General features: G+C 53.0%; 8 protein-coding genes across 8 annotated transcripts; 4 read left to right on the plus strand and 4 right to left on the minus strand.

Annotated features, from left to right (window-relative positions):
* Positions 1–1092: 1092 nt before the first annotated feature.
* Positions 1093–2817, minus strand: J4E93_001973 (uncharacterized protein; the record flags this gene model as incomplete). The annotated part of the gene is made up of 1 exon (XM_049339921.1): positions 1093–2817. One exon carries the CDS (start codon positions 2815–2817, stop codon positions 1093–1095), a length of 1725 nt encoding a protein of 574 aa, XP_049202243.1.
* Positions 2818–4646: 1829 nt separating this feature from the next.
* On the plus strand, positions 4647–5727 carry J4E93_001974 (uncharacterized protein; the record flags this gene model as incomplete). Its single annotated transcript, XM_049339922.1, has 3 exons — positions 4647–4764; positions 4815–5337; positions 5382–5727. 3 exons carry the CDS (start codon positions 4647–4649, stop codon positions 5725–5727), a joined length of 987 nt encoding a protein of 328 aa, XP_049202244.1.
* Positions 5728–6778: 1051 nt separating this feature from the next.
* Positions 6779–8383, plus strand: J4E93_001975 (uncharacterized protein; the record flags this gene model as incomplete). Its single annotated transcript, XM_049339923.1, has 2 exons — positions 6779–7118; positions 8091–8383. The coding sequence occupies 2 exons, from the start codon at positions 6779–6781 to the stop codon at positions 8381–8383; spliced, it is 633 nt and encodes a 210-aa protein (XP_049202245.1).
* Positions 8384–10068: 1685 nt separating this feature from the next.
* Positions 10069–13133, plus strand: J4E93_001976 (uncharacterized protein; the record flags this gene model as incomplete). Its single annotated transcript, XM_049339924.1, has 4 exons — positions 10069–10084; positions 10135–10203; positions 10283–11307; positions 11358–13133. 4 exons carry the CDS (start codon positions 10069–10071, stop codon positions 13131–13133), a joined length of 2886 nt encoding a protein of 961 aa, XP_049202246.1.
* A 555-nt stretch (positions 13134–13688) lies between these two features.
* On the minus strand, positions 13689–15480 carry J4E93_001977 (uncharacterized protein; the record flags this gene model as incomplete). Its single annotated transcript, XM_049339925.1, has 2 exons — positions 13689–15335; positions 15472–15480. 2 exons carry the CDS (start codon positions 15478–15480, stop codon positions 13689–13691), a joined length of 1656 nt encoding a protein of 551 aa, XP_049202247.1.
* Positions 15481–15986: 506 nt separating this feature from the next.
* Positions 15987–18423, minus strand: J4E93_001978 (uncharacterized protein; the record flags this gene model as incomplete). The annotated part of the gene is made up of 2 exons (XM_049339926.1): positions 15987–16012; positions 16125–18423. The coding sequence occupies 2 exons, from the start codon at positions 18421–18423 to the stop codon at positions 15987–15989; spliced, it is 2325 nt and encodes a 774-aa protein (XP_049202248.1).
* A 717-nt stretch (positions 18424–19140) lies between these two features.
* On the minus strand, positions 19141–20414 carry J4E93_001979 (uncharacterized protein; the record flags this gene model as incomplete). The annotated part of the gene is made up of 2 exons (XM_049339927.1): positions 19141–20145; positions 20205–20414. 2 exons carry the CDS (start codon positions 20412–20414, stop codon positions 19141–19143), a joined length of 1215 nt encoding a protein of 404 aa, XP_049202249.1.
* A 640-nt stretch (positions 20415–21054) lies between these two features.
* J4E93_001980 (uncharacterized protein) lies at positions 21055–24493 on the plus strand (the record flags this gene model as incomplete). Its single annotated transcript, XM_049339928.1, has 4 exons — positions 21055–21138; positions 21185–22128; positions 22202–23719; positions 23767–24493. 4 exons carry the CDS (start codon positions 21055–21057, stop codon positions 24491–24493), a joined length of 3273 nt encoding a protein of 1090 aa, XP_049202250.1.
* Positions 24494–25863: the final 1370 nt, after the last annotated feature.

The following is a 25863-nucleotide window of genomic DNA, read 5'->3' on the forward strand; positions in this document are numbered from 1 at the left end:
TTATCACGCCCATATTTTCCTTCTTGGAGTCTTTTACTGCAGTACAAGTTGTAATAGGTCGCGTTGCGCACTCTAATGTTTAAACGAAGGTATCGCTTGTAGCGCTCAAAGCAGCCAGACTGTTGACCCAATCGGTGAATGCATGCTTTTCCTGCACTATTGCTTTTTCACCGTTCGGGCTGGATCGTCCTTCACCCGCGCTATGGGACCCCATGCGCATAGCAGTGTGGTATCATGCAGATCAGGCAGGCCATGGGAAGCAGAAACCGGTTCGTGAGTGCACGCATACGCTGTAGGTGCGCTAGTAAAGAAGCTATCGCTTGGTCTGGTGTTCCGATTCGCTCACTGTACACCCACCAACGCAGAACTCTAGATTGTGTATACAGAGGTTTACACTCCGATAGAGTTTCCCCTTCACCCCCTGCATCGACTGAGCCTACAGCGCCGCAGCACCAGATGTAGGTGGTGTAATCACTCCCACTGTTTCGCGACGGGCCGTCCCTGTCATTCTGCACATATGCAGCGTGGGTATCGCTTGGTGATATGGAACGAGCGCGAACACGTGTTGATGGAGAGAGGGGTGGTTGGCGTCAGCATTCCGGCGCTGACATCACGAGCTAGATACGAAGCTAACATGCGGGATGGGCGCGCCACGGAAGCATCTCTCAATTCGGCGCGGGAGCAAGGAGCTTGCTTCCGTGTTCGCATTCGGGCGTTTTTGGCATGTTTCGAAAAGTGGAGAGTAACGGGTGTTAGTGAGCGGCTGTGTACTCACTACTGTACACCCTGTAGCTGATAGAGTCGAATCTTCAGGGTCTGGAGTCGTGAGCGCAAGGATCTGCAGGATTCTGCAGAGATCTGCAAGCTTCGGAGAAAACCTCGGGCTATGAGGCCGAGGGGCAGAAGCATGCAGACAAACGTTCTTCATTGAAATCGAGTTCGGTGCTGTAGGAGGTTCAGGATAGTAATGGATGCTCAACATCTTCCTCCGTCACCGCACAACTTCTCGCGCACCTTGGCGACTTTGCATAACCAGCCTCTGCCGCAGTCTCCAGGCTCATCACTCTCATAATCGCTTCCAGCCCACCACTCCTACAGGTCTAGTTGCTCGAATCTGACGAGCAATGTACATGTGGTCTCGTGTCCACCAAGATCCAGCATCCGAATGAAATTCCACCCAGGTGTAACGTACATCAGTCTCACCGCGGCAACGGCGAAGATGGGGTTGCGAGAGAAACTGTCGTCACTCTTGATCAACAAGCGCAGGAATGTCAGTTCATTATCCTCATACTCCCACTCCAGGACGTCTTTCCAGATAGGATCGTTTGCGGGCGAGTTGTCCTTGTGCATGAAACCGGTCAATTTGTGGGGCTTGTAAGGCGCTGTCTTGCGCTTTGGTGGCAGATTGTTCATGTCGTTAGGGTGAACGAGTGTGCATGTCAGGTAAGGCTTGATGTCTTCATGTTCGCGGTCATTGGGTAGGGGAACGTCTGTAGCGCCAGCAACGTGCAAGCGAAGTTTCTTCCGGCGTCCGGTGCTGAGGTTACCCGAGCCACCAGCACGTAGCGCAGCTGGTTTAAGTACGTAGCCACCAGAGCCGGCAAAGAGCGCTTCGTTGATTTGCGAGCTTGCGCCAAAGGTTTGCCAATTTAGAGCGCAGATCTGGGCGCCAATACCCCAGAATGGTACCGGCGCAAGATTCTTCGAAGAAATGCGAGTTCCTTTGGGGTAGACGCGCATCAAATGATGCGCATTGTGTCTTGCTATCTTGGCGCTATTGGCGGGAAGATGCGCTTTTAGACCTGACTCAGAGACATTGATGAGTTGGTGATGTGGTGCGTTCTCCAGCTCCGCTTCGAACCAAGAATTGTTGACAGGCTTGACTGATTGCGCATACACCCCTAGCTCGGCCAGTTCAGGGATAATAGTACCAGCGTTAGTAGCCTTCTTTTTGGCGTCATACTCTTGGCGAGCTTGCTTCTGTTCCTCTTCGTCTGAACTCGAGTCACTGCTGCTACTCTCCTCTTCGTTCGGTAGATGGTACTCTACAATGACCGCCACTTTGTTTCCAAGCTCAGCGAGGGTGACATGCTCATGTTTGCTGGGGTCGTCTTGTTCGCGCGTGCCCTTGTCGCGAATGGCCTTGCTGAGGAGTCGGGGGCCGAGGACTTCTTGCATGATCTGTGCGAGGCGAAGTTGCCCGTGCGCGTCGCAATGGTTCTCTAGGGAGATCATGATAGGTGCAGCGTTCTTTTCACTGGCAGCTTCTTTGTCAACGACATCGCGGATCGTCTCACATACTTGGCGGAAGGGTATGTTAGACACGAGCGTGAACCCATGCGTGACTTTCGGCTCTTCCTTGTTGTCGTCGTTGTCCCAGGCGTCGATCTCGACGCAACGCGACCCAGTATGCAACGCGATCTCGTACGCAGAAGCATGCGATTCGCCAAAGAGTTGATGAGCCATCAGATATGTATTATGAGATGAGCTGATGAAGTATTCGGGAAGTGGATGGTTCCTGTCGATGAACTCTGGTGGGACGTTGATGTGGCTCCTGTCGAGCAATTCTCGCAACGCCGTAGTCGGCTCTTCACTTTTCAATCCAGCCTCCGACTCCTGCAAAACACCTTCCTTGACTAGGAAGCTCTTGAGTGCTCCGCTGACACGTAGTTTGTCCTTGGTAATATGCGACTGCCTTGCGGCGTGACCGCCGCCCGCCACGGTCCCCGCGTCGACAAAATCGCCCTTCTCTTCATCATCGACTTCCTTCTTCGCGAAGGGATTGAGCTTCGAGATGCCTGATATTAGGTCGGCCATGGTACCGTATAGAGAGAGCAAGTTAGGTAAGGATGTGTATGAGTAACAGCCACAGGTTTGTGATTCAGCTGCTGGCGGGGTAGGTTGGCTTGGCTTACGCCTGCCCGGAAATGCGGAAAGTGTGGCTGGGGCCTGATGACGCGTTGCATCGACCGTCTAGAAAGCGCGTCGGATCTTGGGAGGCTGTCACATATCCTGTATATTGTAGATTCGCAGTGTTCACAGACGTTTCCAGCCAGAAACTATTGCGTTCACTCTTTGCTCCGGATGTCTAAATCGGGCTAGCGAGCGGACGCGTCGCAGCCCTGGAGCTAGGTAATCCAAAACGGTCGGCTCTCTCACCCACGCGCCGTCACCGAACCCACACCAACAGCATCTACCTTCGATAACCACAAGGTGTTATCAATAGCCAGTATTCCCCTCGCTTCGATACCAACATTATCTCATTCAAAGGATCTCAGACCACCAATAACACCGACAGGGTCTGATGAGCTGCAGCCATCTGCACAACCCGTCGCGCCTGCTCAGCAGGGACGCGCTTCGAGATCGTCGCAACCACTGCCATGGCAGGTCATGCCGCTCGACCAACAACGTTACCCAGGTAGCCTCTTGCAGGTGTTTTCCTGCGCAAGTGATGCGCGCATCAGTCAGCGTTCATCAGGTAGTACATGAGATGGGCGTCTAACACAGCTATAAAGCGCTCGAAGGCTCTGCGCGTCACAGAAAAAGAATACTATTCAACGATTTTTAGGCTAGAAGAAGAGGGTAATGATGTGACCGATTGATGGCACAAGCTCAACTGAGGTCAGGCTGCCTCCCGACGCGTAGCTCGTGTTGCGACTGGGCGTAGATCGTAAAGACGGCAAAGCAGTTGCGGGAATGCGGAACGCCACCAGAAGGTCTATCATGATAAACCAGGCGGCTTCATCTAAACTCATGAGCTGGGTGAGATCAAGCTGACTGGTACCAGGGAGCACCGATCATGTATTTGGCTACATTCAGGACGCTGTGCAAGAACTGACAAGGACTCCAGTACCACCATGTCGATAATAGTGGCGAGCCATCGGAGACGTGGTATACATGCGGCTACTCTCCGGTTGCCATGATGTCCGTCATCATAGTCGGGAGCCTCATGCTCATTATTGGCGTTGGAGTAGGCTTTGTTCCTTTGCGATCGGGAACGCTTTTGGTTGGCAGTTGTAGTGCAGCCATGAGTGCAGCCTGCCATTTTTCGGCCATTGACAAGGGGAGGGGCGATGAGATTGTCCTTGAGAAGTTGATGTGGGGTGTTGTCGGGTCGCAATCAGATGGAGTGGGCCATTGCTCCTTCTCCGATGAGGCCGTGGATAAGCCTCAGGAAGGCGAGCTGTATGCTGGGCTTTGCGCGCAGGTCTCGACAGTGCTTAGAGAAGCAGAATAGACGGCCATGTAGGAAATGTTTGGCCCAGCTCAGATAGTCCCTGGCAACTTGTAGCAAACGAGATGGTGCCGTCGCGCGTGGACTTTTCTTCGGATGCCGGACGGAGGGATTACCTAAGCGTGCCATAACCAGCATTATCTCCACCTTTCGGAAGCGGGTCCGGCTACCAACCACCCTGCTTCGGCTCGCGACTAGCACACTCACGCGACGTACTCAATGATGATTTGTAACGTCATTGAAGCCATAGCAAAGAAAGCGTCCACATGGTGCGGATCAGCGTTGGATGCGGGGTCCGGATTGACCTCGGTGTACAATACCCCACATATCAAGCTTCTCCAAAGTTACTTCGAAGTCATTTGTAGAGCAGCATCTTTTAACCTACGATAGCAGAACTATTGATCCAGTGAACATGGCGAAACAAGAGTACAAATTCCCGGCGTTTGACGACCTTCCGAAGGTCAAGGGCATGCCACAGGGCAGCATATGGGGATTCTTTGACAAAGATGGGCAAAAGGATGAAGTCGGAAGTAAAGCAAATTGTACCTCATGCAGCAATCATATATCTAACAGGCGACAGCTATCAACCTTCTCACCTCGGATGTCGTCAAAGCTGCCTCCAAGGAGATCACCACCGGCGAGCACATCCAGCTTGACTGGGAATTACACAACGTGCAATTTCCAGGGTTCAACAGAAAAGAACTCGAGCAAAAGCAAATCGATTTTGCGGACTTCTCCGAGTTCTGTGCGAACGATGACGAACTTCACATCAACACTCAAGCTGGTTCTCAGTGGGATAGCTTGAAGCATTTCGCGCATCAAGAAAGCGGCATGTATTACAACGGTCTCTCGCATAAAGAGGCAGCCAACAGCGTCACGAACGGCACGCACAAGTGGTGCGAAAGAGGTGGTATTGTTGGAAGAGGTGTGCTTTGCGACTGGCTTAGTTGGTATGAGGAGAAGAACGGGAAGAAGGCCCCAAGCGCGGTATCGAGACACGAAATCCCTATCGAGGAGATTGAAGAGACGCTGAAGTGGCAAGGCACCACTTTGAAGCAGGGAGACATCATGATGATCCGTAGCGGATACGTAAGATGGCACAAGTACGTTATCCTACCACGTTGAGCGACATGTCTGACCATCCTAGCAACGCGAACGAAGCGGAGCGCAAGAGCGGTACGCGCGACAATAGTGTCGCGATTGGTCTTCAAGCCAATGAGAAGACGGTACGTTGGCTTTACGACCGTCACTTCGCGGCGATCGCTGGTGATACCGTCGCTTTTGAAGCATGGCCACCAAAGTTCACCGACGGATGGTGCCTACACGAGTGGCTTCTCGTTCATTGGGGTACCGCTATCGGCGAGATGTGGGATCTTGAGAAGCTCAGCGAGAGGTGTAAGGACATGGGCCGGTACACTTTCTTCCTGACAAGTGCTCCGCTACATGTGAGGGGTGGGATTGGAAGTCCACCCGGAGTTATTGCCATCTTCTAGTCGCATTGCGCCACTTTTGCTATTCGAATTGTACGAACGTCGTTTGTGTATATCTAATAGTATCGCTCAAATAAAGTTCAGAATCAGAAATAACCGTAGGCTAGCATGGTATATCGCGAAGATCTCGCCATCGCTTTATGTTCGTGATCCGCCTCGTCTTTGTCACATCACGCAGAATGCCAACAATCACCGTGGCTATTAAGACTAACAGTAATTGAGAAGCATGATCTAGGTAGCGAAAGATCCAAACAGTATCCAAAATCATCAAAGCCACAATGTAGCGGAAGAAATTAATAAGGTAGAGTGATCGCGTGTGCCAGCGCGTATCAGCGCGTATTCTCTTTCGTTACGAGACCCACAGACCAACACGAAACAACCAAACATAGCGTCAAAAGATGCCGCGCGGCGCTGCGACTTTTGTGGTAATGCTTGAGAGAGATAAGAGTGCGAAAGAGTTGAATGCGAAAATGGACCGAGTCAGGACGTGTATATAGTAACGGCATGCAGCCGTGTCTTGAGAGGTATCTCCGGTCGCTTCATCGTCTTCTACTTCTCTATTTACGCTCTCACATTAATCTTCTCATTTATTGATTACTCAAAATTGGTTTTGTTTATCTTCACTCCAATCCCAAGAATGGCGTCTCACGACATTGTTGCTAGAGGCGAAGCTGACTTCGATCTTTACCCTTACACGCCCTCAGCAGGCGCCGGCTACGCATTTCTCATACTATTCGCGATCGGCGGCCTGACGCATCTCATCATGCTCATTCCGTTACGAAGTTGGTTCTTCATTCCATTCGTTCTGGGCTGCGTAGGTCAGTTACCTCGGTGCTTGACCCCATCGACGAAAAGCAGACCGCTGACATGTTGATCCACAGGCGAAGCAGCAGGCTACTACGGTCGCGCCTGGTCCTCAAAGAACATCCGACAAGGCAGCCCTTATCTCCTTCAACTCATGCTTATCCTCGCGGCCGCACCGCTTCTCGCAGCCACCATCTACATGACGCTCGGTCGCCTTATTCGCTCTCTCGATGCTACGCACCACGCCGTAATGAATCCGCGCTGGACGACGAAGATATACGTCATCATCGATATCGGATCTTTCGTATGCCAGATCATGGGGTCGGCGATGCAAGCTTCCGGTGACCCGGACGGAGTGAAGACTGGAACCACCGTCGTCATCGCAGGACTGGGTACGCAATTGGTTGCTTTCGGCTTCTTCATCCTAATGGCGGTGGTATTTCATCGAAGGTTAAACAACGAACCTACCAGCACGTCACGGCGAACACATGTCAAGTGGCGCCGCTACATGTGGGCTTTGTACAGTGTCAGTGTGCTTGTCGTTGTGCGGAGCATTTTCCGGCTGGCGGAGTTTGTCGAGGGGCCAGAAAGTAAGGTGTACCAGACAGAGACGTACTTGTATGTCTTTGATGCGGCGCTCATGTTCGCGGTGGTGGTTGTCATGGCGGTCTTTCACCCGGGGTTTCTGTTCAGAGTCGTCAGAAAAGCTGAGTTGATGCCACTTAGTGATGACGAGGGAAATGGTAGCTATTTACTGCGCGGAGATGGTCCCCGGTAGTTTCTCCGGGTGGATGAACAGATGTACAGTATCTAGAAGGTGGTAGCGTAGACAGCAGAATGCCACTCTCGTTGGCCGTTTTATCTACCGGGTTCCAACCAAACACCCGAGAACTAATCAAACACCTTACCCAACGGGCAGTTACTGCCAGTGTAATAATCCACCGAGTTATATTGAATGCAGATACGGTATCAATGGCGTCAATGTTGTGGTAATCTTGCCGAAGAGAGATTGGAGTGAATGTTCTGCCGTAGAGGTCGTGGTAGCAATGAAATGTCGAATACTGCCTCAAGTTCATAACGAGCTTTTTTACCTCACCTTGGCGCAAAAGCAGAGTTCCGAGGGTGTATAAATATAGGGCTGACCATACCCAAACTCTCACTACGCCACGCACAATCTCTACTCCACGATATCGATATACATGATGTCGGGCTCACATAGTTCCTACACGCCACCATACCCTTACCAGTATGTCCCCAGCAATGGCTCCCAGATTCTTCCCCATAGTAGCCCAGTGCAAAGTTCCGTGAAGGCCTTCAGCGTCCCAGTCTCCGATCATACCCTCGAGTACCGGATTTTAGAGCTGCTACAACCTTTTCGGGACGCCAGCAGTTTCTCGAACGCCGCTACTGAAGCCAAGAACATTCTGTTGCTGGCTCGTAAGTACATCTTTCCCTGAGTCTTTTCTGGGCAATCATTCCTCTAGGGTGTCGTTGTCGATACTTGAAGTCGGTTGTGTTGCACGCGCAATCCCACTATTGGCCATTTCTTCTACCCATGTAAGTCACAAAGCTAAGAGATCTGTCAGAAAATATCGCCTCCATCATTGTCAGCAAACAGTCCAAGGATCTCTCCAAGGCGGGAATAACCGATGTGTATGTCATGAGCCGCAACTTGAACACCACCGCAGTCAACGGTACCGCAGCCAGCGGTCCGGCGTATCTCCGCATCTTCGTCCATATCGACTACCAATCGATTACAGTTGTCAAAGCGAAGATCGGGAATGGGAAGAACGCGATCGGTGCGCTTATCGACGAGGTGGACAAGGTCATCGAGAGTCTCATGGAAGAGTCATAGTGGTTGTTTGAGGTATGCATGTCGTCGGGTGGTCGAGAGGAGAAGGAGATGAATTGTAGCGCCCGAGTTCATGGGTGGCTGCTACATCACTGGATAGCTCCTAGTCAACTTCAGGGCTTTATGGAAACTGCTATATTGTGTAGATAATGACTGGTCGGCGTCTGCAGCAATCAAAATACTCCCCTCTTCTGTCCACGGTCGCCTCACCTTCTCCTGGGCTGTGACCCAGATATGATCCGCCTGCTTGACACTTCCGACATACTTGTACGACAGCATGTTCGCATCAAGTACATGCTACGAACCCTAATGACATAAACCCTTTCGAGCTTAAGCAACGCGGGCATGCGAGGCAAAGACTTTAGGGGGAAGTTCTTTGACGTTGTCACGACGCTACTAGGCTAGTAGGGATAGCCGGTGCGGCTATGGTGTGGTCGGACACCTCGTCGACTTCTGGACTAACCCTTCAATGGTTCGTGCATTTGACAACTTTGTACATAAGACATCGGAACATTCCGAGTACAGGTACAAGAAAAAAATGCCATCACAAACTTTGAGTAAGAGCGTTTTGTAGGTTGAGGCACAAATAGCGCCTGACAGGCTTAGTGGATCGGCTGATCTACGCCCTAGCACGCAGGCACGTCGACCAGTTCTGTACAAGATCGGTCAGGGCGGGCAGATCTGAAGGGAGAGCGCTTCCAGGATTGGCCTTGTCTGGAATTTCCCGGTTTCCGCACTTCACGTGCCGGGGTCGGAGCCGTTTGATGCGTGTGTGGCGCGCACGAACTTGGGAACGTGAGGGCGACGCGCCAGCAGGACCCATTGAAGTCGATGGGCGGCGAATGAGCAGGCGCCCCACGAGATTGCATCGTGAACTGGAAGATTGACGTCGTCATCGTGCGAGCGGTGTGGCCGGTGGTACTCGCGCTAGCACGTCTAGCGTGTCGCCAAGGTGTGGCGCAACGAACTAGACAGAGCGACAATAAAGGAGAGCATCACGTACTCTTGGAGAGGGTGAGGAGGCCTGCCCAAGTCAGAGATGCGCAAGAAACGGGGTCGTCCGATACATGCAGGGAAGAGTTTGCTCGGCTGGGCGGCGCCACACTTCGCATCAGACGGAATCGAATTTGCCAGGTGTGGCGCTGCCGCAATAACCCATGACGCAAGCGGGACACATGTTTTGGCATCCTTTGGGAAACCTGGCGCCGATCGAACCCCCAAACATACCTAGAGGCTCCGTCATACAGGCCAGGGCGACCTCGTTTGGGCGTGGCAGGCCTCGTGCCCCAGGCAAAACGTGGACAGTTGTGGCATTGGACGGCACGTCGTCAGGGAATTGGGCTGCCGCCTTCTCTGAGCGTGTCCGCGGAATTCGATCGATGGCAGCGGGAAAATGGTGGCCGGTAGTCGCGGGGTCAGGCAAGTTGGTCGTGGTCGGTCGCTGTTCCAAGTCCAGGCTCTTCGCAAGCGGCAAGCTACGACGCAGTGACGTAGTTGCTGCAATCGCGCGTGTTACCCAGCCAGCCCAAATACAAAGCTGCTTTCTGCCCTCACCCGCCTTCCCTCCCACACAAACCACTTTGATACCCATCCCCTCGAAATACCCATCCACCCTACCTCCATTGTTTTCAGCTCTGCGTCTGCATTTTGATACCCCACCTTGATACCCACAGAAGCAGTCCTACACCATGAGTTCCGTAAATCGTATGTCTAGCTACCCCGCTTTACCCCCAAACATTGCTAACAGGTTGCAGGTCCGGTGGACTTGAAGCAGAAGGAGAAGGATGTCAACAACAAGCTACAGCTGTACGGCATCTTCGAGGGTATGTTCACACGTGCAATGGCGCGTCGATGCCCTTCGCGTCGCACACGCAAATGTAAACAAGCGCTGACCACGACTAGCCTTCTCTAACGGAAAGGTCCCCTCCAACCAGCAAATTGATGTCGCGCTCAACTCCGCGCTTGCCCACAGGTCGCTCAACTCACCATCCAAGAAGCTGTCGAGCGAGGGTCAGCATCTGGTGACCGACCTCAAGAAGGTCATTGAGCAGGCCAAGATCCTACTACTCACCAAGAACGAGGGCAACCTCCTCCAGGACTTCATCTGGCAGGCAGAGCACCTCGGTGGCAACAGCGCCGCCCTCCCTAATGCGCCTGTTGATAAGGACACAGCGAAGCAGCACGGAAACGAGGCGCTTGACGGTCTACGGACTCTCGGTACCCTCCTCATTTCCAACGGCCAGTTCAGGAAGTTGCTTTCAGATGCCACCGTTCTGCTCCGTGATATGGCTGGCGATGCCGCCCAGAACACCGCCAACAAGGTCAAGCCCTCAGAAGACCGTCTCAACAAGCTAGACGAGCCTGCTGAGGACAACACTTGGCACGACACATCCGACCTGAACCGTGAAAACCTTCGCAATCAAGCTAAGAGCAGTCTGCCCTTCGGCAACAAGAACAAGGACGAGGCCAAGGGTGACTTGAAGGAGCATGCCAAAGACATCAACCAGGCTGCCAACCCTGATGGCTCGCGCGACCCCCAGCACACCGCCCAACTTGGCGCCCAAGAGGGTCAGACCGGCCAGAGCACTGGCGTCGACGCCCGTGGTGCTCTCGAGGCTGCCAAGCAGAAGGTTGACGCGAACACTTCTGAGGAAGACAAGAACATGGCCCGCGCCCGTCGCGACCAGATGAACAACTACCTCAAGGGCAAGATGCCTGAGGAGCGCCGCGAGCAGACCATCTGGCGTCTTAAGAAGATGGTGGTCGAGATTCAGGGCCACCAGGACTACCAGCGTGCCATCGAGACCCTACTCAACCTCGCCGAGCAGTACTCCGGCCATGGTAAGAACCTTGGCCAGCAGGGCAAGGGTTCTGTTCAAGGTGCGCATCAGAACGATGCCCTAACTACTGCTGAAGCTGACCTCAAGGTGCGTATTTAGGCTTCCTCTCCGAGAACAAATGGCTGACCAATATGAAGACTCTTCTTGAGCGTTTCGCAAACAACACCTCGTTCGATGACTTGATTGAGTCCATCAACCAGGTCTACAAGGACGCCGACCAGGATCCAGAGCTCAGGAACTGGTTTACTCGCATCAACCAGTTCATCCGCAAGACTCTCCAACAGCAGGGCTTCATTCTCGAAGACCGTAGCAACGAGGAGTGGAACCAGATCTACGATGATGGTCACCGTCTCCTTCGCGGCCGCTACCGTGGACACACTGACCGCATCGCCGACGAGTTCAAGTTCGTTGGCGAGCAGTTCGACGCTGACCCGCAGAACAAGCAGTTCGCTGAGTCTGTCAACAAGCTCTTCCTTGACCTCGGTCAGGATGAGAACGGCCAGACTGTCTTCAAGCCTCACCTTCTCAAGGACCTTAGCGATGTCATCCTCCCATCGATCTTCGAGAACGTCCGCTACGTCCCCATCCCCCGTATCGAATACAGCGACCCAATGGTCGACGCCGTCGTTGAGAACCTTGTCATCGAGGGTGACAACCTTGCTCCCAACTCTTTGGAGTTTGGCTCGGACAACTACTGGCGCTGGGGACGCAAGTCCATCTCGAGCAAGAACAAGAACAAGGTCATGCTCTCTGTCTCGGGTGTACAGATGGATCTCAGGGACGTTTCCTACTACATCAAGCGCAAGCAAGGCTTCCCATCCATCACCGACAAGGGTGTTATGGACATCTTCATGGGTGGCTCCGGCTTCAGCTTCAAGGTTGAGATGGAGACTGCTGACAAGGCTCGCGAGAACAACGCGCAGACCCACTTCTTCAAGGTCACCAAGGTTGAGTCTGACATTAAGAACCTTCAGATCAAGATGAAGAAGAGCAACCACAAGCTCCTCTTCAACATGTTCAAGCCCCTTCTCCTCAAGGTCATGCGCCCTGTCATCCAGAAGGTTTTGGAGAAGCAGATCAAGGACTCCGCCAACCAGCTTGACGGCCTTCTCTTCGACATCAAGACTGAGGCTGACCGCGCCGAGGCTGAGGCCAAGCGCAACCCCGACCCTCAGAACATTCAGAACATGTACCAGCGCTACGCCTCTGCTATGCAGCACCGCATTATGCAAGGCAAGCAGAAGAAGGAGCAGGTCAAGGAGAAGACCAAGGACACCCAGGTCAACATGGCTGTTACTCAGCACGACTCCATCTTCAAGAACATCTCCCTACCCGGCGGTATCTCTTCCAAGGCTACTGAGTACAAGGAGCTTGCCGGAAAGGGCGAGAAGTGGGAGAGCCCCATCTTCTCTATCGGCTCCGCCAAGGAGACTTCCAGCCTGCCTCAGGTTGGCAAGGTCACTCGCAAGCCCCACGGTCGCGCAGGCGGCTACGGTAGCACCAGTGAGGAGCCTCGCGGTCTTGGAGCCTCGCAGGGCATCAACCCATCCGCCAACCAGTACGACAGCCAATACAGCAACGCTGGTGGACTCGGTGGTGGTCAGGGCGTCACCACCGGTCAGGGTCTGATGGGTGGTGCTGCCGCTACTGGTCTCGCCGGCGGCGTTCCTTCCACCACTGGCACCCAAGGCTTTGGCACTCAAGTCGACGATGCTTTCAACACCACCGGCACCGCCGCGCCTGTTGGATCATCCGGCCTCGGCTCCACTGGCCTTGGTTCAACTGGCCTGAACGACCCTACTACCGCAACTACTTCAGCAACTCACCCCGCTCACCCTACTGGTGCCCCGGCCCCCGGCGAGTATAACACTACCTTCGGTGACCAGAACCCCGTCTTCCAGGGCCGCGTCTAGATGCTTGTTGGTCGACCAGTGATACCCGATATGCTTGGGGCTGCGAGTCATGATTACGACTTTCCTACCTTTTGATCATGGATGATACCACGATTGCGCCACGGCGCACGCGCACATGAGTAGCAAATAGCATGTTTTCTTGGTTCTTCTTTCTTGCTTTCGGCGGTTTATGAGTCGTGTAGGACGATTGCGCCCGTAATGGGGAGATGGTTGCCGGGGCGGACCTGAAGCTGTCCAAGGCTTTTGGTCAACGAAAATTCCTAGTTTGTCGCTATTGCCGTCTTCCCGTAGTAATAGTTAATTCAATGGTGTTTAAAATTAATTCGTCATTCTTTGAGTGAAGATTGTAAATATTCGAACGCAGGTTTCTACGGTACTTGCGCGAGTCGCATCTGCGGATTGGACCCGTCACGTCACGATCACATCAAAGCACTTACGGAATAGATAGATCTTCCTCGCCAAGGACAGTATAATTCCTTTTCGTTTGAGCAAATATCACCATCGGAGTCTAGGCCAGAACGAAATTTGGATTACCGCAAGTTCTCAACCTAATCTCTACCTATACCTGTGACGTTTAAGATTCTCCTCTTGCCGCCTCTCAATATCCTCCTCCAGCCTCTCAAGCTTCTCTTCCATTGCCTCATACTCCTGCCCTCTTCCCCTTCGTGGGTGGCCTGAAAATTCGCTTGCGCGATACGAAAAAGAATCCCCAGATGGGATACGGTGTCTGACACTTTCTACAGGTTCATCTGCATAGTGGACGCGACGCACAGGTGCTCTTTCGTAGAACCGGTCGCGACTCCGAATTCGACTTCGGCTAAGGGTCCAGCTACCGCTACGTGACCTGCCACGTCGTGAATATTTGGCTTTCAAGTCGACGTCACCACCGCGTGTGGATTTGTACCATTCGTCGTCGTCGTCGTCGTCGTCGCCAGAGTATCCCAAGAACTCCGAGCGTCTGCGAGTAATTGTAGCATTTGGTCGTGCGATCCAGTCGTCGTCGTCGTCGTCGTCGTCGTCGTCGTCATAGTACCTCGAGCGTGAGCGGGTAGTTGTGTCTTTTGTTGACGTACGTCGTGGTGGTGGGTAAGGTGGAACCTGAGACATGGGATGACCGTAGATATTAAATCTGCTTCGAACATCGCCATCTGCATACGGATTGACATGACTGGTCGGACTGAATGGGCTGAACGGATCGTTCGGATTGGCGTAGTGGCCCTTCATCATGCCGTGTGGACGAGGGCGGACTGGCACGGCTTCCTTGTAAGGCATGTATGGCGAACTTTCGTAGTCGATACGTGACGATCTTCTGTCGGGTACATGTGGGTATGGGTATAGTGATTGCCGGCGTGCTTCGATTGCTAGGGGTGCCGGACTGGGGTAAGAGTGTTGTCCCTTCGCTGGAACACCAGACGAATATGGTTGAGAAAGATATGGGGACTTGCTCATAGGGTGGTCTGGCACATACCACTCGTCAAAATCATCATCGCCATAACTCGCTCTATACAGGTCACGCCGCCGACTGGGGAATGCGTCGTAAGCTGCGCCAAACGGGTCAATGATGCTGTCTAAACCACCCTTGGATTTGGACGGCCCTTGGCGCTGCGCGACGGTTATACTAGCGGCTTCCACAGTGGCACTTTCTTTCCTCATCGTTTTGCGATACATGGACGATATTAGGTCCCGTAAACTATCGCCATTGTAACCGATCAGTAAGCAAGAGCCTACGGTCACGCAGGTTAGTGGTATGGCAACGCTCCAGAAGACAGCTTGTGTTTCGTCCATGTCTCTAATGTCAGAGGCATTCATACCAAAGTAGCTTGTAACGAATGACAATGGCAAAAAGATAACTGTAACGACGGTGAAGACCATGATAGCCTTTCCATGATCTTCTTCGTTGATCTCCAGGATTTGTTTCGTGCGATCGGAGAGCGGGGCGCAACGTCGCATTAGATCAACGTAATCTAGCCGAACTAGGGCAAGGTGATCTAGGCAGGCCCTTCCCAGAGCTTCTTCGTAAGGATGCATAGCCCGACGAGATGGGCTTGGCTTCTCATATGTGCTGTCATCGATGACCTCCAGATAATTTTGTATCAGATTGGTTTGCCAGGTGTTCACTAACTGTAAGACTTGTAACTCTTCTTGAATCAAGTTGATGGCGCGCAGAAGGCGCTTGCTTGGTCTGTGATTAATTTCGAATTGCTAGTACATGTTAGTAAAGTCTAACAATGTATCACGTCGTGTCCTCGCTGCTGTCGAAGCGTGTATAGATCCTCACTTCTTTTCTCAGAGATGTAGTATAGAGATTGAATGTACTTACAACTTTGGAGAGGTACACATGATACATGTCGCCGATGGTCTTGGACTGCTCGAGAGGCTTCATCAGCAACCCTCTCATAAACCATAGAGACACATATTCTGGTCCCAGGGAAAGATGCTTGCGAAGGTTCAATGGTAACTCGGGTCTACCCATATCGCATAACAGATACCGAGCTTTGCGCAGGGACCGTCGCGCGTGGAAACCAAAGCGTCTGAGTACTTCGACATTTCTCGATGAGTATGGATCGTTTGTAAGCTTGCGAGAGTCCTGAAACCGAGGTTCGAGTCCGTACGTCTTTTCATTCTCGTGCAATGCTCGCTCGATCGCCAGGTAGTAGATCGCAATCTTTTGAAATGCGTGAATCAGTTCTTGCGGCAGCGTATACAATGATGATAAATGTCCATCCTCATTCTGAACACCCTCGGCAAGCTCTTTGGCTCGAACTAAAAAGTCTTTGGCGATCTCACTAGCATGTGTAAGAATCACCAAAGCGCTGGCGTTGGTCAGTTCGCGCCGGTATTGTACGGAATTGATTATCCAGTCTTGCAGTTCTTCGAAACTCGGTATCTCAGCGTCAGGATGTGCAGTGCCAGCCGAATATTTTTCCACATGTCGCACAAGATGTTTCATTGCAGATGTTGCGCTACTGAATGGGCGTCTGCATCTTATACAACGCTGGATCGACCTTTGCAGTGTTTTCCTGGATTCTGGGAGTGAAGATGGGACTTCCCAAGCGGAGGTGCGGATGGACCAGATACGGTTATTTAGCATGTCAGGGTGCTTCCAATCAGAGTTCGTGTATTCCTCTGGGTCGGGCTCAACCGCTCCACGTTGCGCAATGATCGTTACTTGCTGATGGATGTTTTGCAGTGCGCCCGATAGCTTTCGAAGTATGCTGCTACTATCCAGGTCATCTACGAAAAGACCTAAAGTTTTGCAGGCAGTATCGAGAAACTCGACTGATCTTGTCAAAATCTTACGGCAATGAGTGGTGACAATCATCTTGTGGTTTATGGAACCCGACTCCGGTAGAGGCGCTGCTTTGACCAGCTCCTGTAATTCGGACAGTCGCGTAGCAACGCCTTCACATACCGTCTCAGGCAAGGAGCGGTAGTAGTTGGTTGAGGTGAAAGCATCCTCTACAGGACTGGTTGAACGAACAAGAGACCTCGACGTCATGAGCTTCTCCACGTAGTCCAGGCAGGCGATGGACCGGTCTTTCCCGGTGTTACCGAGTACCACCGGCTTCCCACTTCTAGGAGAAAGGTCGTTGGTCTTAGACTGCAACCAGTGAAAGAAGGGCGGAACACACGTAGGGGGGCCGACAGCCGCTAGTTCTGCGGTCGAAGCTTCTTCATCTCTTCCGTCACGTATCTGGTCGTATGGAATCGTAATGGTGATCGAGACAAGCTGGGCTGCTCGAGAGACGATGTTTTTCCAGTTTCCAGCCCCGGCCATAGTACCTCCATCCACATCCTCGACTTTCAAGTTGATCCCTTCGCCAACAAGGGGCCCCTCGAGAGACGGATTGCTGTGGAGAATTCGCGATTCCAGTTGGAAATAGGACCTGAAATCACCTATGGGATATGTGAGGCTGCTCCCGTCGCGATTGGTGATGTGAACCTTGGTCAGAGTGTTCTCAGTGATGCTCTGCCTGCCAAGAAGCCTAATTTCTTCTTCAACAATGCCGATTGAATTTTTCATCGCTATAGGCAGAGTTTCGTGTCCGTATGTCACAATAGCAGTTGATCCAATGTTAATGACCCACAGGCTGGGGACATGAACGATGTTGTTCATCGGATCATTGCCAAACCTCCTGTATGACTGTTCCTCATCTCGCTCACGAACAGATTCATACGGATACAAAGCCTGCATCAAGGTACGTGGATGGAACGATGAATCTTCTTGCCCAGTAGTACGCTTTGCAACTTGTTGGAGACCGAAGTAAGGTACGCAGCTGAAGATCACGGACTGGGTGTCTGTTGGATCGGATTCGTCGGCTCGAAGAACGGTCCCTGGCTCGATGAATTTACCGCCTACAAATGGCTTAATCTTTTCGCCTCGCAGTTTCAACAAGACCTCGCAGGTAAGGGCCTGTAGGCGGTCAGACAAATGTGGGATAGTGAGGCAGACCTTTTCGAAGCGGTCAAAGTCGAGATGACTACCATTGAGGTGGTACCATGTTGTTGCTATGCTTGTTCGTAATCGAGGGCTCGCCAGACTTGGTAGAGTGTGAATTTCAAGCATGTTCTGGGCCTCAGACTCGATCGCCATTGCTCTGGTGATTCTCCGTATCTCCAGATTCTTGTCTCTCGGTTCCTTCTTCTCTGCTCCTAGGCCCTCCTCGATTTCGGGTTTATCAGATTCTTCACTCGGAGCGATGCTGCTGCTCGAAGGCTTGGTCTGCACCTGAAATGAGAGCCTGTTGCCCTCGATGTCCACTGGATGCATCGCATAGCGGTTGGGCTGTAAAAGTGGGGGATCTCTCGGAGGTGTATCCTCTTCTCTGCTCGATGTCTCGCTCTCGCTAAAGTCTTCGGTGATGATACTGCTTTCTGATTCTTCGGGGGTCGAGACCGGGCGTGGGACCTCAAATCTGAGCGCCAGTTCGTTTCTAGAACTATTCGTCCCAGGCTCTACACGTGAAGTCTTTTGTGGCTGGGGTCGTGACGGTCGTCGGGAATTCCTCCATGAAGGACCATCGTTGCGCGTTGTAGTGGGTTGCTGATGCCCTGCGCTGGTCGATTGAAGCTCTTGAGCAAAATCGATGGGCTCTTCGGTGATGTAGTCGGCTATCCATTGAGAGTTTTCTGCGTCGTGGGTCTCGCTCAACGATACGTGTCGGGGCTGGTTTCCGCCCCCATACAAATCATCATGCGCAAGCTCATCAACGGAAGCTTCGCGCACCTCAGCCTGATACTGACGTGGGAGACGCGGCGTGGCTTCCGAATCTTGCGTTTGGCCCTCCATAGATAGGTAATCGGGGAGTTGGCGAGCGGAATTGTGACGGCATGGGAGAGGGGACGCGAAGAAGACAAGGCAGACATGATGTGTGGGGGCCAAAGGCTGAGCTGAAGGAAGAGTGAGAGTCAGACGCTAGTATGTGCATGCAGTTGCAGGTGTCTGGACGACCTCAGCCTCTCCGGGGTTCAGCTCGACTCCAGCCTAGCGTCTGATTTGGTCAGGCATCGTGCCATCCTGATTGGTCGCAAAAGGGGCAAGCGCGCCGTCCCCCCATGCCTCGAACATGTGTTCTCCATCAGTCTAATCGTAAGTTTAAGAGCCACAAGTTGTGGCAGTCGTCATATCGCAAGGAAAATCGCGGAGTCATTAAACATAGCTATGAAATTTGAATTCAAGCCCAGATCAAGGGCGACAAGCATATTACAAAGGCTACTACTGTTGACGACAAGATGGGACAAGTCTGGACAAAGGAAACAATCTGCGAAGGAACATGCTGCAATATCCAATATCGTCGAGCAAAAGTATCCAACTGGTATCAAAGGGCCCCGTCAATGGGCGGCGGTAAGGCTAAAGTCGTAAATCGTGATGGTATCGTAAGGAGATAGGGTTAGAGAATGTTTGCGCAATTAGTGGTGGCGGTGGAAGGTCGGTTGGTGAGGGTATACGTGTGCCAGCGTATGTACAATTGTTGTCAGAGTGGGTGTGGGGTATGTTGAGCGGTGGTCATCTGATTGTGAGAGGCTGCTGAGCTGGCGCGATGGGTGACGGTAAGAACGATTGGGGTTGCTGCTGCGTGTTGATGGCGGTGGGGGTCGCCTGCTGTATGCGTGTCTGAGGTACGTCCTTCTTCTTAACCAGCAAGCTCTTGAATGCGCCGAGCCATTTGGCTAGCGAGTCTTCATCGGAAGCGCAAAATTTGTAGTTCTTCTCCTCGGATATGACCTGCATGCAGTACTGCTTGCTTCGCGAGACCGGGTCTATGTCGACGGCATCGATGATACTGGAAAAGGGAATGATGTGGGTCGCAGAGTATTCGTCGTCGTTTTTGTAAAAGGCAAGGCACTTTGGCCGCAGGACCACCCAGATCTTCTTCCACTGGCGCACGCCGCCTTTGGACTTGAGGACATATAGCCAGCCGTGGTAGACTACCCGCTCGTTGGTCGGGGTGGCGCCGATGTTGCTCTGCTGGCTCGCATTGCGCTGTGTTTGCGGCGTTCGCGGGAGAGACTGGGCGGAGGCTTGGTTGGTGTCGGAGAAGTCGAAGTCGGAGATGGAGCCGCGCTCGCCGCCGGAGTAGTTGAGGGCTTGCGAAGGACGGCGGGCGCTGTGCATGTGCTCGGGAGCGATGGAGCTCGAGGGCCTCGGCTCTGTCTCGGAGGAGCTGGAGACGATGTTTTCTCTGGCCGCGCGACCGAAGCCAGAAAATGTCTTCCTCCCGGTGGTCGGGCTCATGACCGTCATCTCGGCCTCGTGCTCGCCGATGCGCGCCTCGGTGCGTATGAGGTGCACCCACTCCTGGGCGTCCTTGTCGGTGGTTGCGCCGAGGTGGTAGTTGCGGGCGGGCGAGAAGATGCCAAAGACATGCTCCATCTTCTTCTTCGAGTCCCGCTGGCGCGCGACGGCCGTGATCTCGGAGAGGTTGATCTGGTGGCGCAGCTTCGTCTCGTCCTTGTCCTTGTAGATAGACAGGCAGTTGGGGCGCAGGACGAGGTAGACGGGCTTCCATTGCTGTGCACGTGTTAGTAGACGTCATGGCGTGCCTGTCGGCAGCGTGCGTGCATGCGTGCCTTTGTCTTGCGCGTGCGCTTCACGACGGTGCCGGCCTTGATGATGCGGTCGAACTCGAAGCAGCCGTTCTGGTTGACGGGCGACATGATGTCGACGCTGGCATTCGCAATCTTGAGGTTCTGTATTTGGGGCGGGTCCAGCTTCATGCCAGCAGAGCGGATGGCCACGGGTTTGGCGGGCGTGTGCTGGCCGTCCAGTGTCGCTGCCATGTCGGCGGTGGGAGTCACATTCACGGACTGGCAGGCGGGGTCGATAGTGGTATGGGTGAAGGTGTGTAGGTAGGCGGGAGGCTATAGGGGCGTTGCGGTGCTCGAGCGCGGTCGTTATATCCAAACTGTTATTCAAGATCGGCAAGGGCGACAGGGGCGATGCATGGGCATGGGGCAGGCACGAACCACACCAGCAACGGCAGGCGCACAGGCTATAAGGACATGGCCAGCACCAAGGCCCGAGTCGCAGTGGTGAGGTCAAGCAAAAGACCGGCGACGATGATCCCACGACTAACACGCACGCGATGCGACGCGACCGCAGGGTGGCCGTTGGGGGTCGCTCGCAGTCAGCAGGGTCTGATGTCAGGGTGCAGCTTGTCCATGAGCCATAGTGACGCGGCGGGGTGGTAGCGCCTCTGTTTCATCCAAATCTTCAACGCCCATCCCAAACCACACAACGAATCTGTAACCTCAACCACTGCTGCATCCCCTCCACCCCTCCAATTTGCCCTTTTTGGCCTGCGCGCCTCTGATCTGCACGAAACGGCCTTCCCCGCGCCCGACTGGGTTACATCGACACGCGAAACACGACAACCGCCTCAGCAGTTTTAGCTCCGAGTCTCGACCACGCTCGCCCAGGATGCCCGTCGTTCCGAGCGACAAGCTGGTGTCGCTGCAGCAGGCGGCTGATGGCATCAGGAACATTTGCATCCTCGCTCACGTGGTACGTTGACTGTGCGCGTGACGCCGACATGTGCTGAATGCAGCAGGACCATGGCAAGACGTCCCTCACCGACGCCCTCATCGCCACCAACGGCATCATCTCCCCCAAACTCGCCGGCAAGATTCGCTACCTCGACTCGAGACCCGACGAGCAGCTGCGCGGCATCACCATGGAGTCGTCCGCCATCTCGCTATACTTTTCCCTGCTGCGACGGTCTGCGCCCGAAGCACAGCCAGAGCAAAAGGAGTTCTTGATAAACCTCATAGACTCGCCCGGGCACATAGACTTCAGTTACGAAGTCTCTACAGCATCACGTCTCTGCGATGGCGCTGTCGTGCTCGTAGACGCCGTCGAAGGCGTGTGTAGTCAGACTGTCACAGTCCTGCGACAGACATGGATAGAGAAGCTGAAGCCCTTGCTCGTCATCAACAAGATGGACAGGCTAATCACAGAACTGAAGATGAGCCCCGGAGAGGCATATACACATCTGAGCAAACTGCTCGAACAGGTAAACGCCGTCATGGGCAGCTTCTACCAAGGCGAGCGCATGGAAGACGACCTCCGATGGCGCGAGAAGATGGAAGAGAGACTAAATGCTGCAGCTGAGAAGACTGACACACGATCCTCATCCATATTAGAAAACGGTGACAGCATAGATACAACCAACACGCCCGCCGAGTACGAGGAAAAGGATGACGAGGACATATATTTCGCCCCAGAGAAGAACAATGTGATTTTCGGCAGTGCCATCGACGGCTGGGCATTCACGGTAAGACAGTTCGCCAGCCTGTACGAGAAGAAACTAGGCATCAAGCGCTCCATCCTCGAAAAGGTACTTTGGGGCGACTTCTACCTAGATCCCAAGACGAAGCGCGTACTCAGCTCCAAGCATCTCAAGGGCCGCCACCTCAAGCCCATGTTCGTTCAGCTCGTCCTAGACAACATATGGGCCGTATACGAGGCCACTACAGGAGGTAACAACGGGAAGGGGTGCGTGGATTTCCTTCCCTTTCGTGATTTGTCTGCATGTATCATAGCAATATACTTATACCTTCCATTACAGAGATCCTGCTTTGGTTGAGAAGATTACCAAATCGCTCAACCTTAACCTTCCAGCACATATCATGCGCTCGCGCGACCCGCGCGCACTCCTAATGGCACTCTTCGCAGCTTGGCTTCCGCTATCGACCGCTTTACTAGTCTCGGTCACCGAATACCTGCCTCCACCCTCGAAAGCGCAAGCCGAGCGCATGCCTGAACTCATCGACAGCTCTCCAGGCGCCGACTACGTTGCACCAGAAGTGCGCGATGCCATGACCAGCTTCAAGGCCTCCAAGAACGATCCTGTCGTAGCCTACGTCAGCAAGATGATCTCCATACCCTCCAGCGAACTACCCCAAAACAAACGAAGAGGCGGTGCGCTCACAGCTGAAGAAGCAAGGGAGATGGGGCGAAAGAAGAGGGCGGAGATCGCCCGGCAGCAGGCTATCGCCAACGGCGAGGATGCTGATGTCGGTAGTGTCACAGACGCTCTGAGCTCTGCCGCTATCGGCGAGACTGAGACGCCTGTGGAGGAGACACCAGAGCCGGACGTAGAAGCCGAGCATCTCATCGGATTCGCACGTATCTTCTCCGGCACTCTGAGTGTCGGCGATGAAGTCTACGTCCTCGGCCCGAAGTTTACCCCAGCCAACCCACACGCCGCTCCGGAACCGCAGAAGGTCAAGATCAATGCGCTATATCTAATGATGGGGCGAGGCTTAGAGCCTCTTACAACTGTCCCTGCCGGTGTCGTTTTCGGTATCGGTGGGCTCGAGGGTCACATCTTGAAGTCGGGCACGTTATGTTCTCAGCTTCCTGGATCGCTCAATCTTGCTGGTGTTCAGATGGGTTCAGAGCCTATTGTGCGCGTTGCGCTCGAACCCGAGAACCCTTACGATCTAGACAAGATGATCAAGGGTCTAAAGCTCCTCGTTCAGAGTGACCCATGCGCAGAGTATGAGCAGCTGCCAAGTGGAGAGCATGTCATATTGACAGCCGGTGAATTGCATCTTGAGCGATGCCTGAAGGATCTCAAAGAGCGATTCGCCAAATGCGAGATCCAGGCTGGTGAGCCCATCGTACCATACCGAGAGTCGATCGTGGCTGCAACAGAGATGAACCCGCCAAAGGACCCCAACCTACCACGAGGAACTGTTGTTGGCGAGACAGCTAGCAAGCACGTTTCTGTACGCCTTCGGGTCCGCCCGCTACCAGCCAGCGTCACCGAATTCCTGGGCAAGAATGCAGGTGCTATCAAGAAGCTATACTCTGAACGACGAGCCGAAGACGAAGGAGAGCATGCTCCGCATCATGTACATGGAGCCGAGGACGATGGTATACAAGAAGCAGAACAGCGCGAAATCGGACAGAGTCTGAGTTTCGAGGAGTTCAAGAAGCAGCTCAAGGAAGCGTTCGCAGAGGCAAGGGGACAGAAGGAAATCTGGACCGAAGTCATTGAGAAGATCACAGCATTTGGCCCTCGTAGAATAGGACCGAACATCCTCGTCGACGCAACCAAGGATGGGATATGTGGTAGAGCGTGCGTATATCTGTCCGTGTCTTCATTTCGTTGCTAACTCTTCGCAGACTCCGCGAGTCAACTTCCCCAGACGCCGACGCAGAAAACCCCGCCGATCGCACTATATCCCCACGCACTTTCTCCTCCACAATCTCATACGCGTTCCAGCTTGCCACCGCACAAGGCCCCTGTTGTGCCGAGCCCGTTCAGGGCATCGCCGTCTTCCTTGAGGACGTCATACTCAATATTCCTGATGATGAGAGCGCACAGGACCGCGGTCGCTTGACAGGTGAAGTCATCAAAGCCGTACGCTCGTCGATCCACCAAGGCTTCCTGGACTGGTCACCTCGCATGCTTCTCGCAATGTACAGTTGCGAGATTCAAGCCTCCACCGACGTCCTTGGTCGCGTCTACGCAGTCTTGACGCGCCGCCGCGGAACCATCCTGTCTGAAACCCTCTCATCTACTTCCTCCGCATCTACCACTGGATCGCAGACTTTCACCATCAACGCGCTTCTCCCTGTCGCCGAATCTTTCGGCTTCAGCGACGAGATCAGGAAACGCAGTTCTGGATCTGCTAGCCCGCAATTGCGCTTCGCTGGCTTTGAGATGCTGGACGAAGACCCCTTCTGGGTGCCGTTCACTGAAGATCAACTCGAAGATCTGGGTGAGTTGGCGGACCGAGAAAATGTGGCGAAGAGGTATGTGGATAAGGTTAGGAGGAGGAAGGGATTGAGGGTTGCGGGCGAGAAGGTGGTTGTCGATGCGGAGAAGCAGAAGACGTTGAAGAGGTAGTCTGGTGTTGTAAAATAACGGAATAGTACTGAGATAGAGGAGAAAGCCAAAGCATGGTTCGAAACGAATCTCGAGACGCTCATGGCCAGCAATAAGATGGATCTTTGGTCTTGGTTGATAAAGCGCACGTGATGACTACTAGGCTATTAAAGTCCCCAAGGTCCTCTCTTACCTTCCTCTCTTGCATCTCGCACTCACTTTCTGTTAACAAAAAAGAACGAGTGAATGAACAATGTTTCCGCCTTCGCCGGCTTTCTTCACAGAAATACTACACAATGTCTTCATGACTCTCCCTCGGCCTTGCTCCTCTCACATGGCAACGCAAAGACAGCTTCATGATACTAGGCTTCTCTGGCTTCTGGGTTCACAAAAGCACTAGAGAACTTAAACGATGGGATTTCTTGGCTATGCTAGGAGTTCAAAAACGACACGAGTGGTGTGATGTTGTGCTTTGGCTGTTAGCGACCGAAAACATGCATGCTCTGATGTGAGGGCTGCGCTTCTTTTGGTCTACAATAAGTCTTGATACATCTACACAAAAGTCTTTCAGAATGTCAAGAGCCATACCCACGAGCTACACAGTTTTTCGGATCTTTCCCTCTCTTACAGAATCGACACGTCGAAAACTCAGCGTGGACGACCAGATGCTGCGCTGCTCTGCGTTTTCTTCAAAAACACCAAGCGCACGATCAATGTGTCGAGTCCTTGGCTGGGAGATGTACAGATATATCCTTCAGCTGGAGACTACTGCGACATTCTTTACTCATTTAGCAAAAAAACGACGGCGCTGTCTTGAATTTCGCTGGGTGGCTTGGAACAAAAGCCCATAAGAATTTGTTTATATGCTGTCGCGCCTGTCTCTCGTTCTTAGGTACACAGCACATCCAAATAGACAGTTTCATCGCTGATGTGTATCGAGAGCTCTAATTCATAGCATTTGCGAAGAGAAGCAAAAGACGGCTATCATCCTTATGGAAGAGACCGTGCATCAGAGTGAGGGTATAGGATGCTTCCCCTCTGCCCCTCCTCTTCTTCTCCTTCTCCTTCTCATATTTGTCACTTCCTGGATTGTCAGACCAAAATAGTTATGCGAAAGAGGTGATGGCCTGCGTCCTGTTTCTTTCCGAATTACCAGCGCTGAACCTCATGCTTTGTGTCTCTCGACAAAACAACATGGCACAAGACCATGGCATTCGCTGTGCTTTTGATTTGTCTTAGATTATACTACAAACGTGCAGCGGAAATTGTTATGTGTTACAGTAAAGAGCGTCCATACAAAGCGTTGCTTCAAAAACACAGTGATCGAATCTACTCGCGCTCGTACACTGGCTACGAAATGCTACCAAGCACGGCGTATGAAAGCGTTCCTT

Source organism: Alternaria ventricosa, assembly GCF_023758065.1.
Source record: "Alternaria ventricosa strain BMP 2768 chromosome Unknown scaffold_3, whole genome shotgun sequence".
In the NCBI taxonomy this organism is placed as follows: domain Eukaryota; kingdom Fungi; phylum Ascomycota; class Dothideomycetes; order Pleosporales; family Pleosporaceae; genus Alternaria; species Alternaria ventricosa.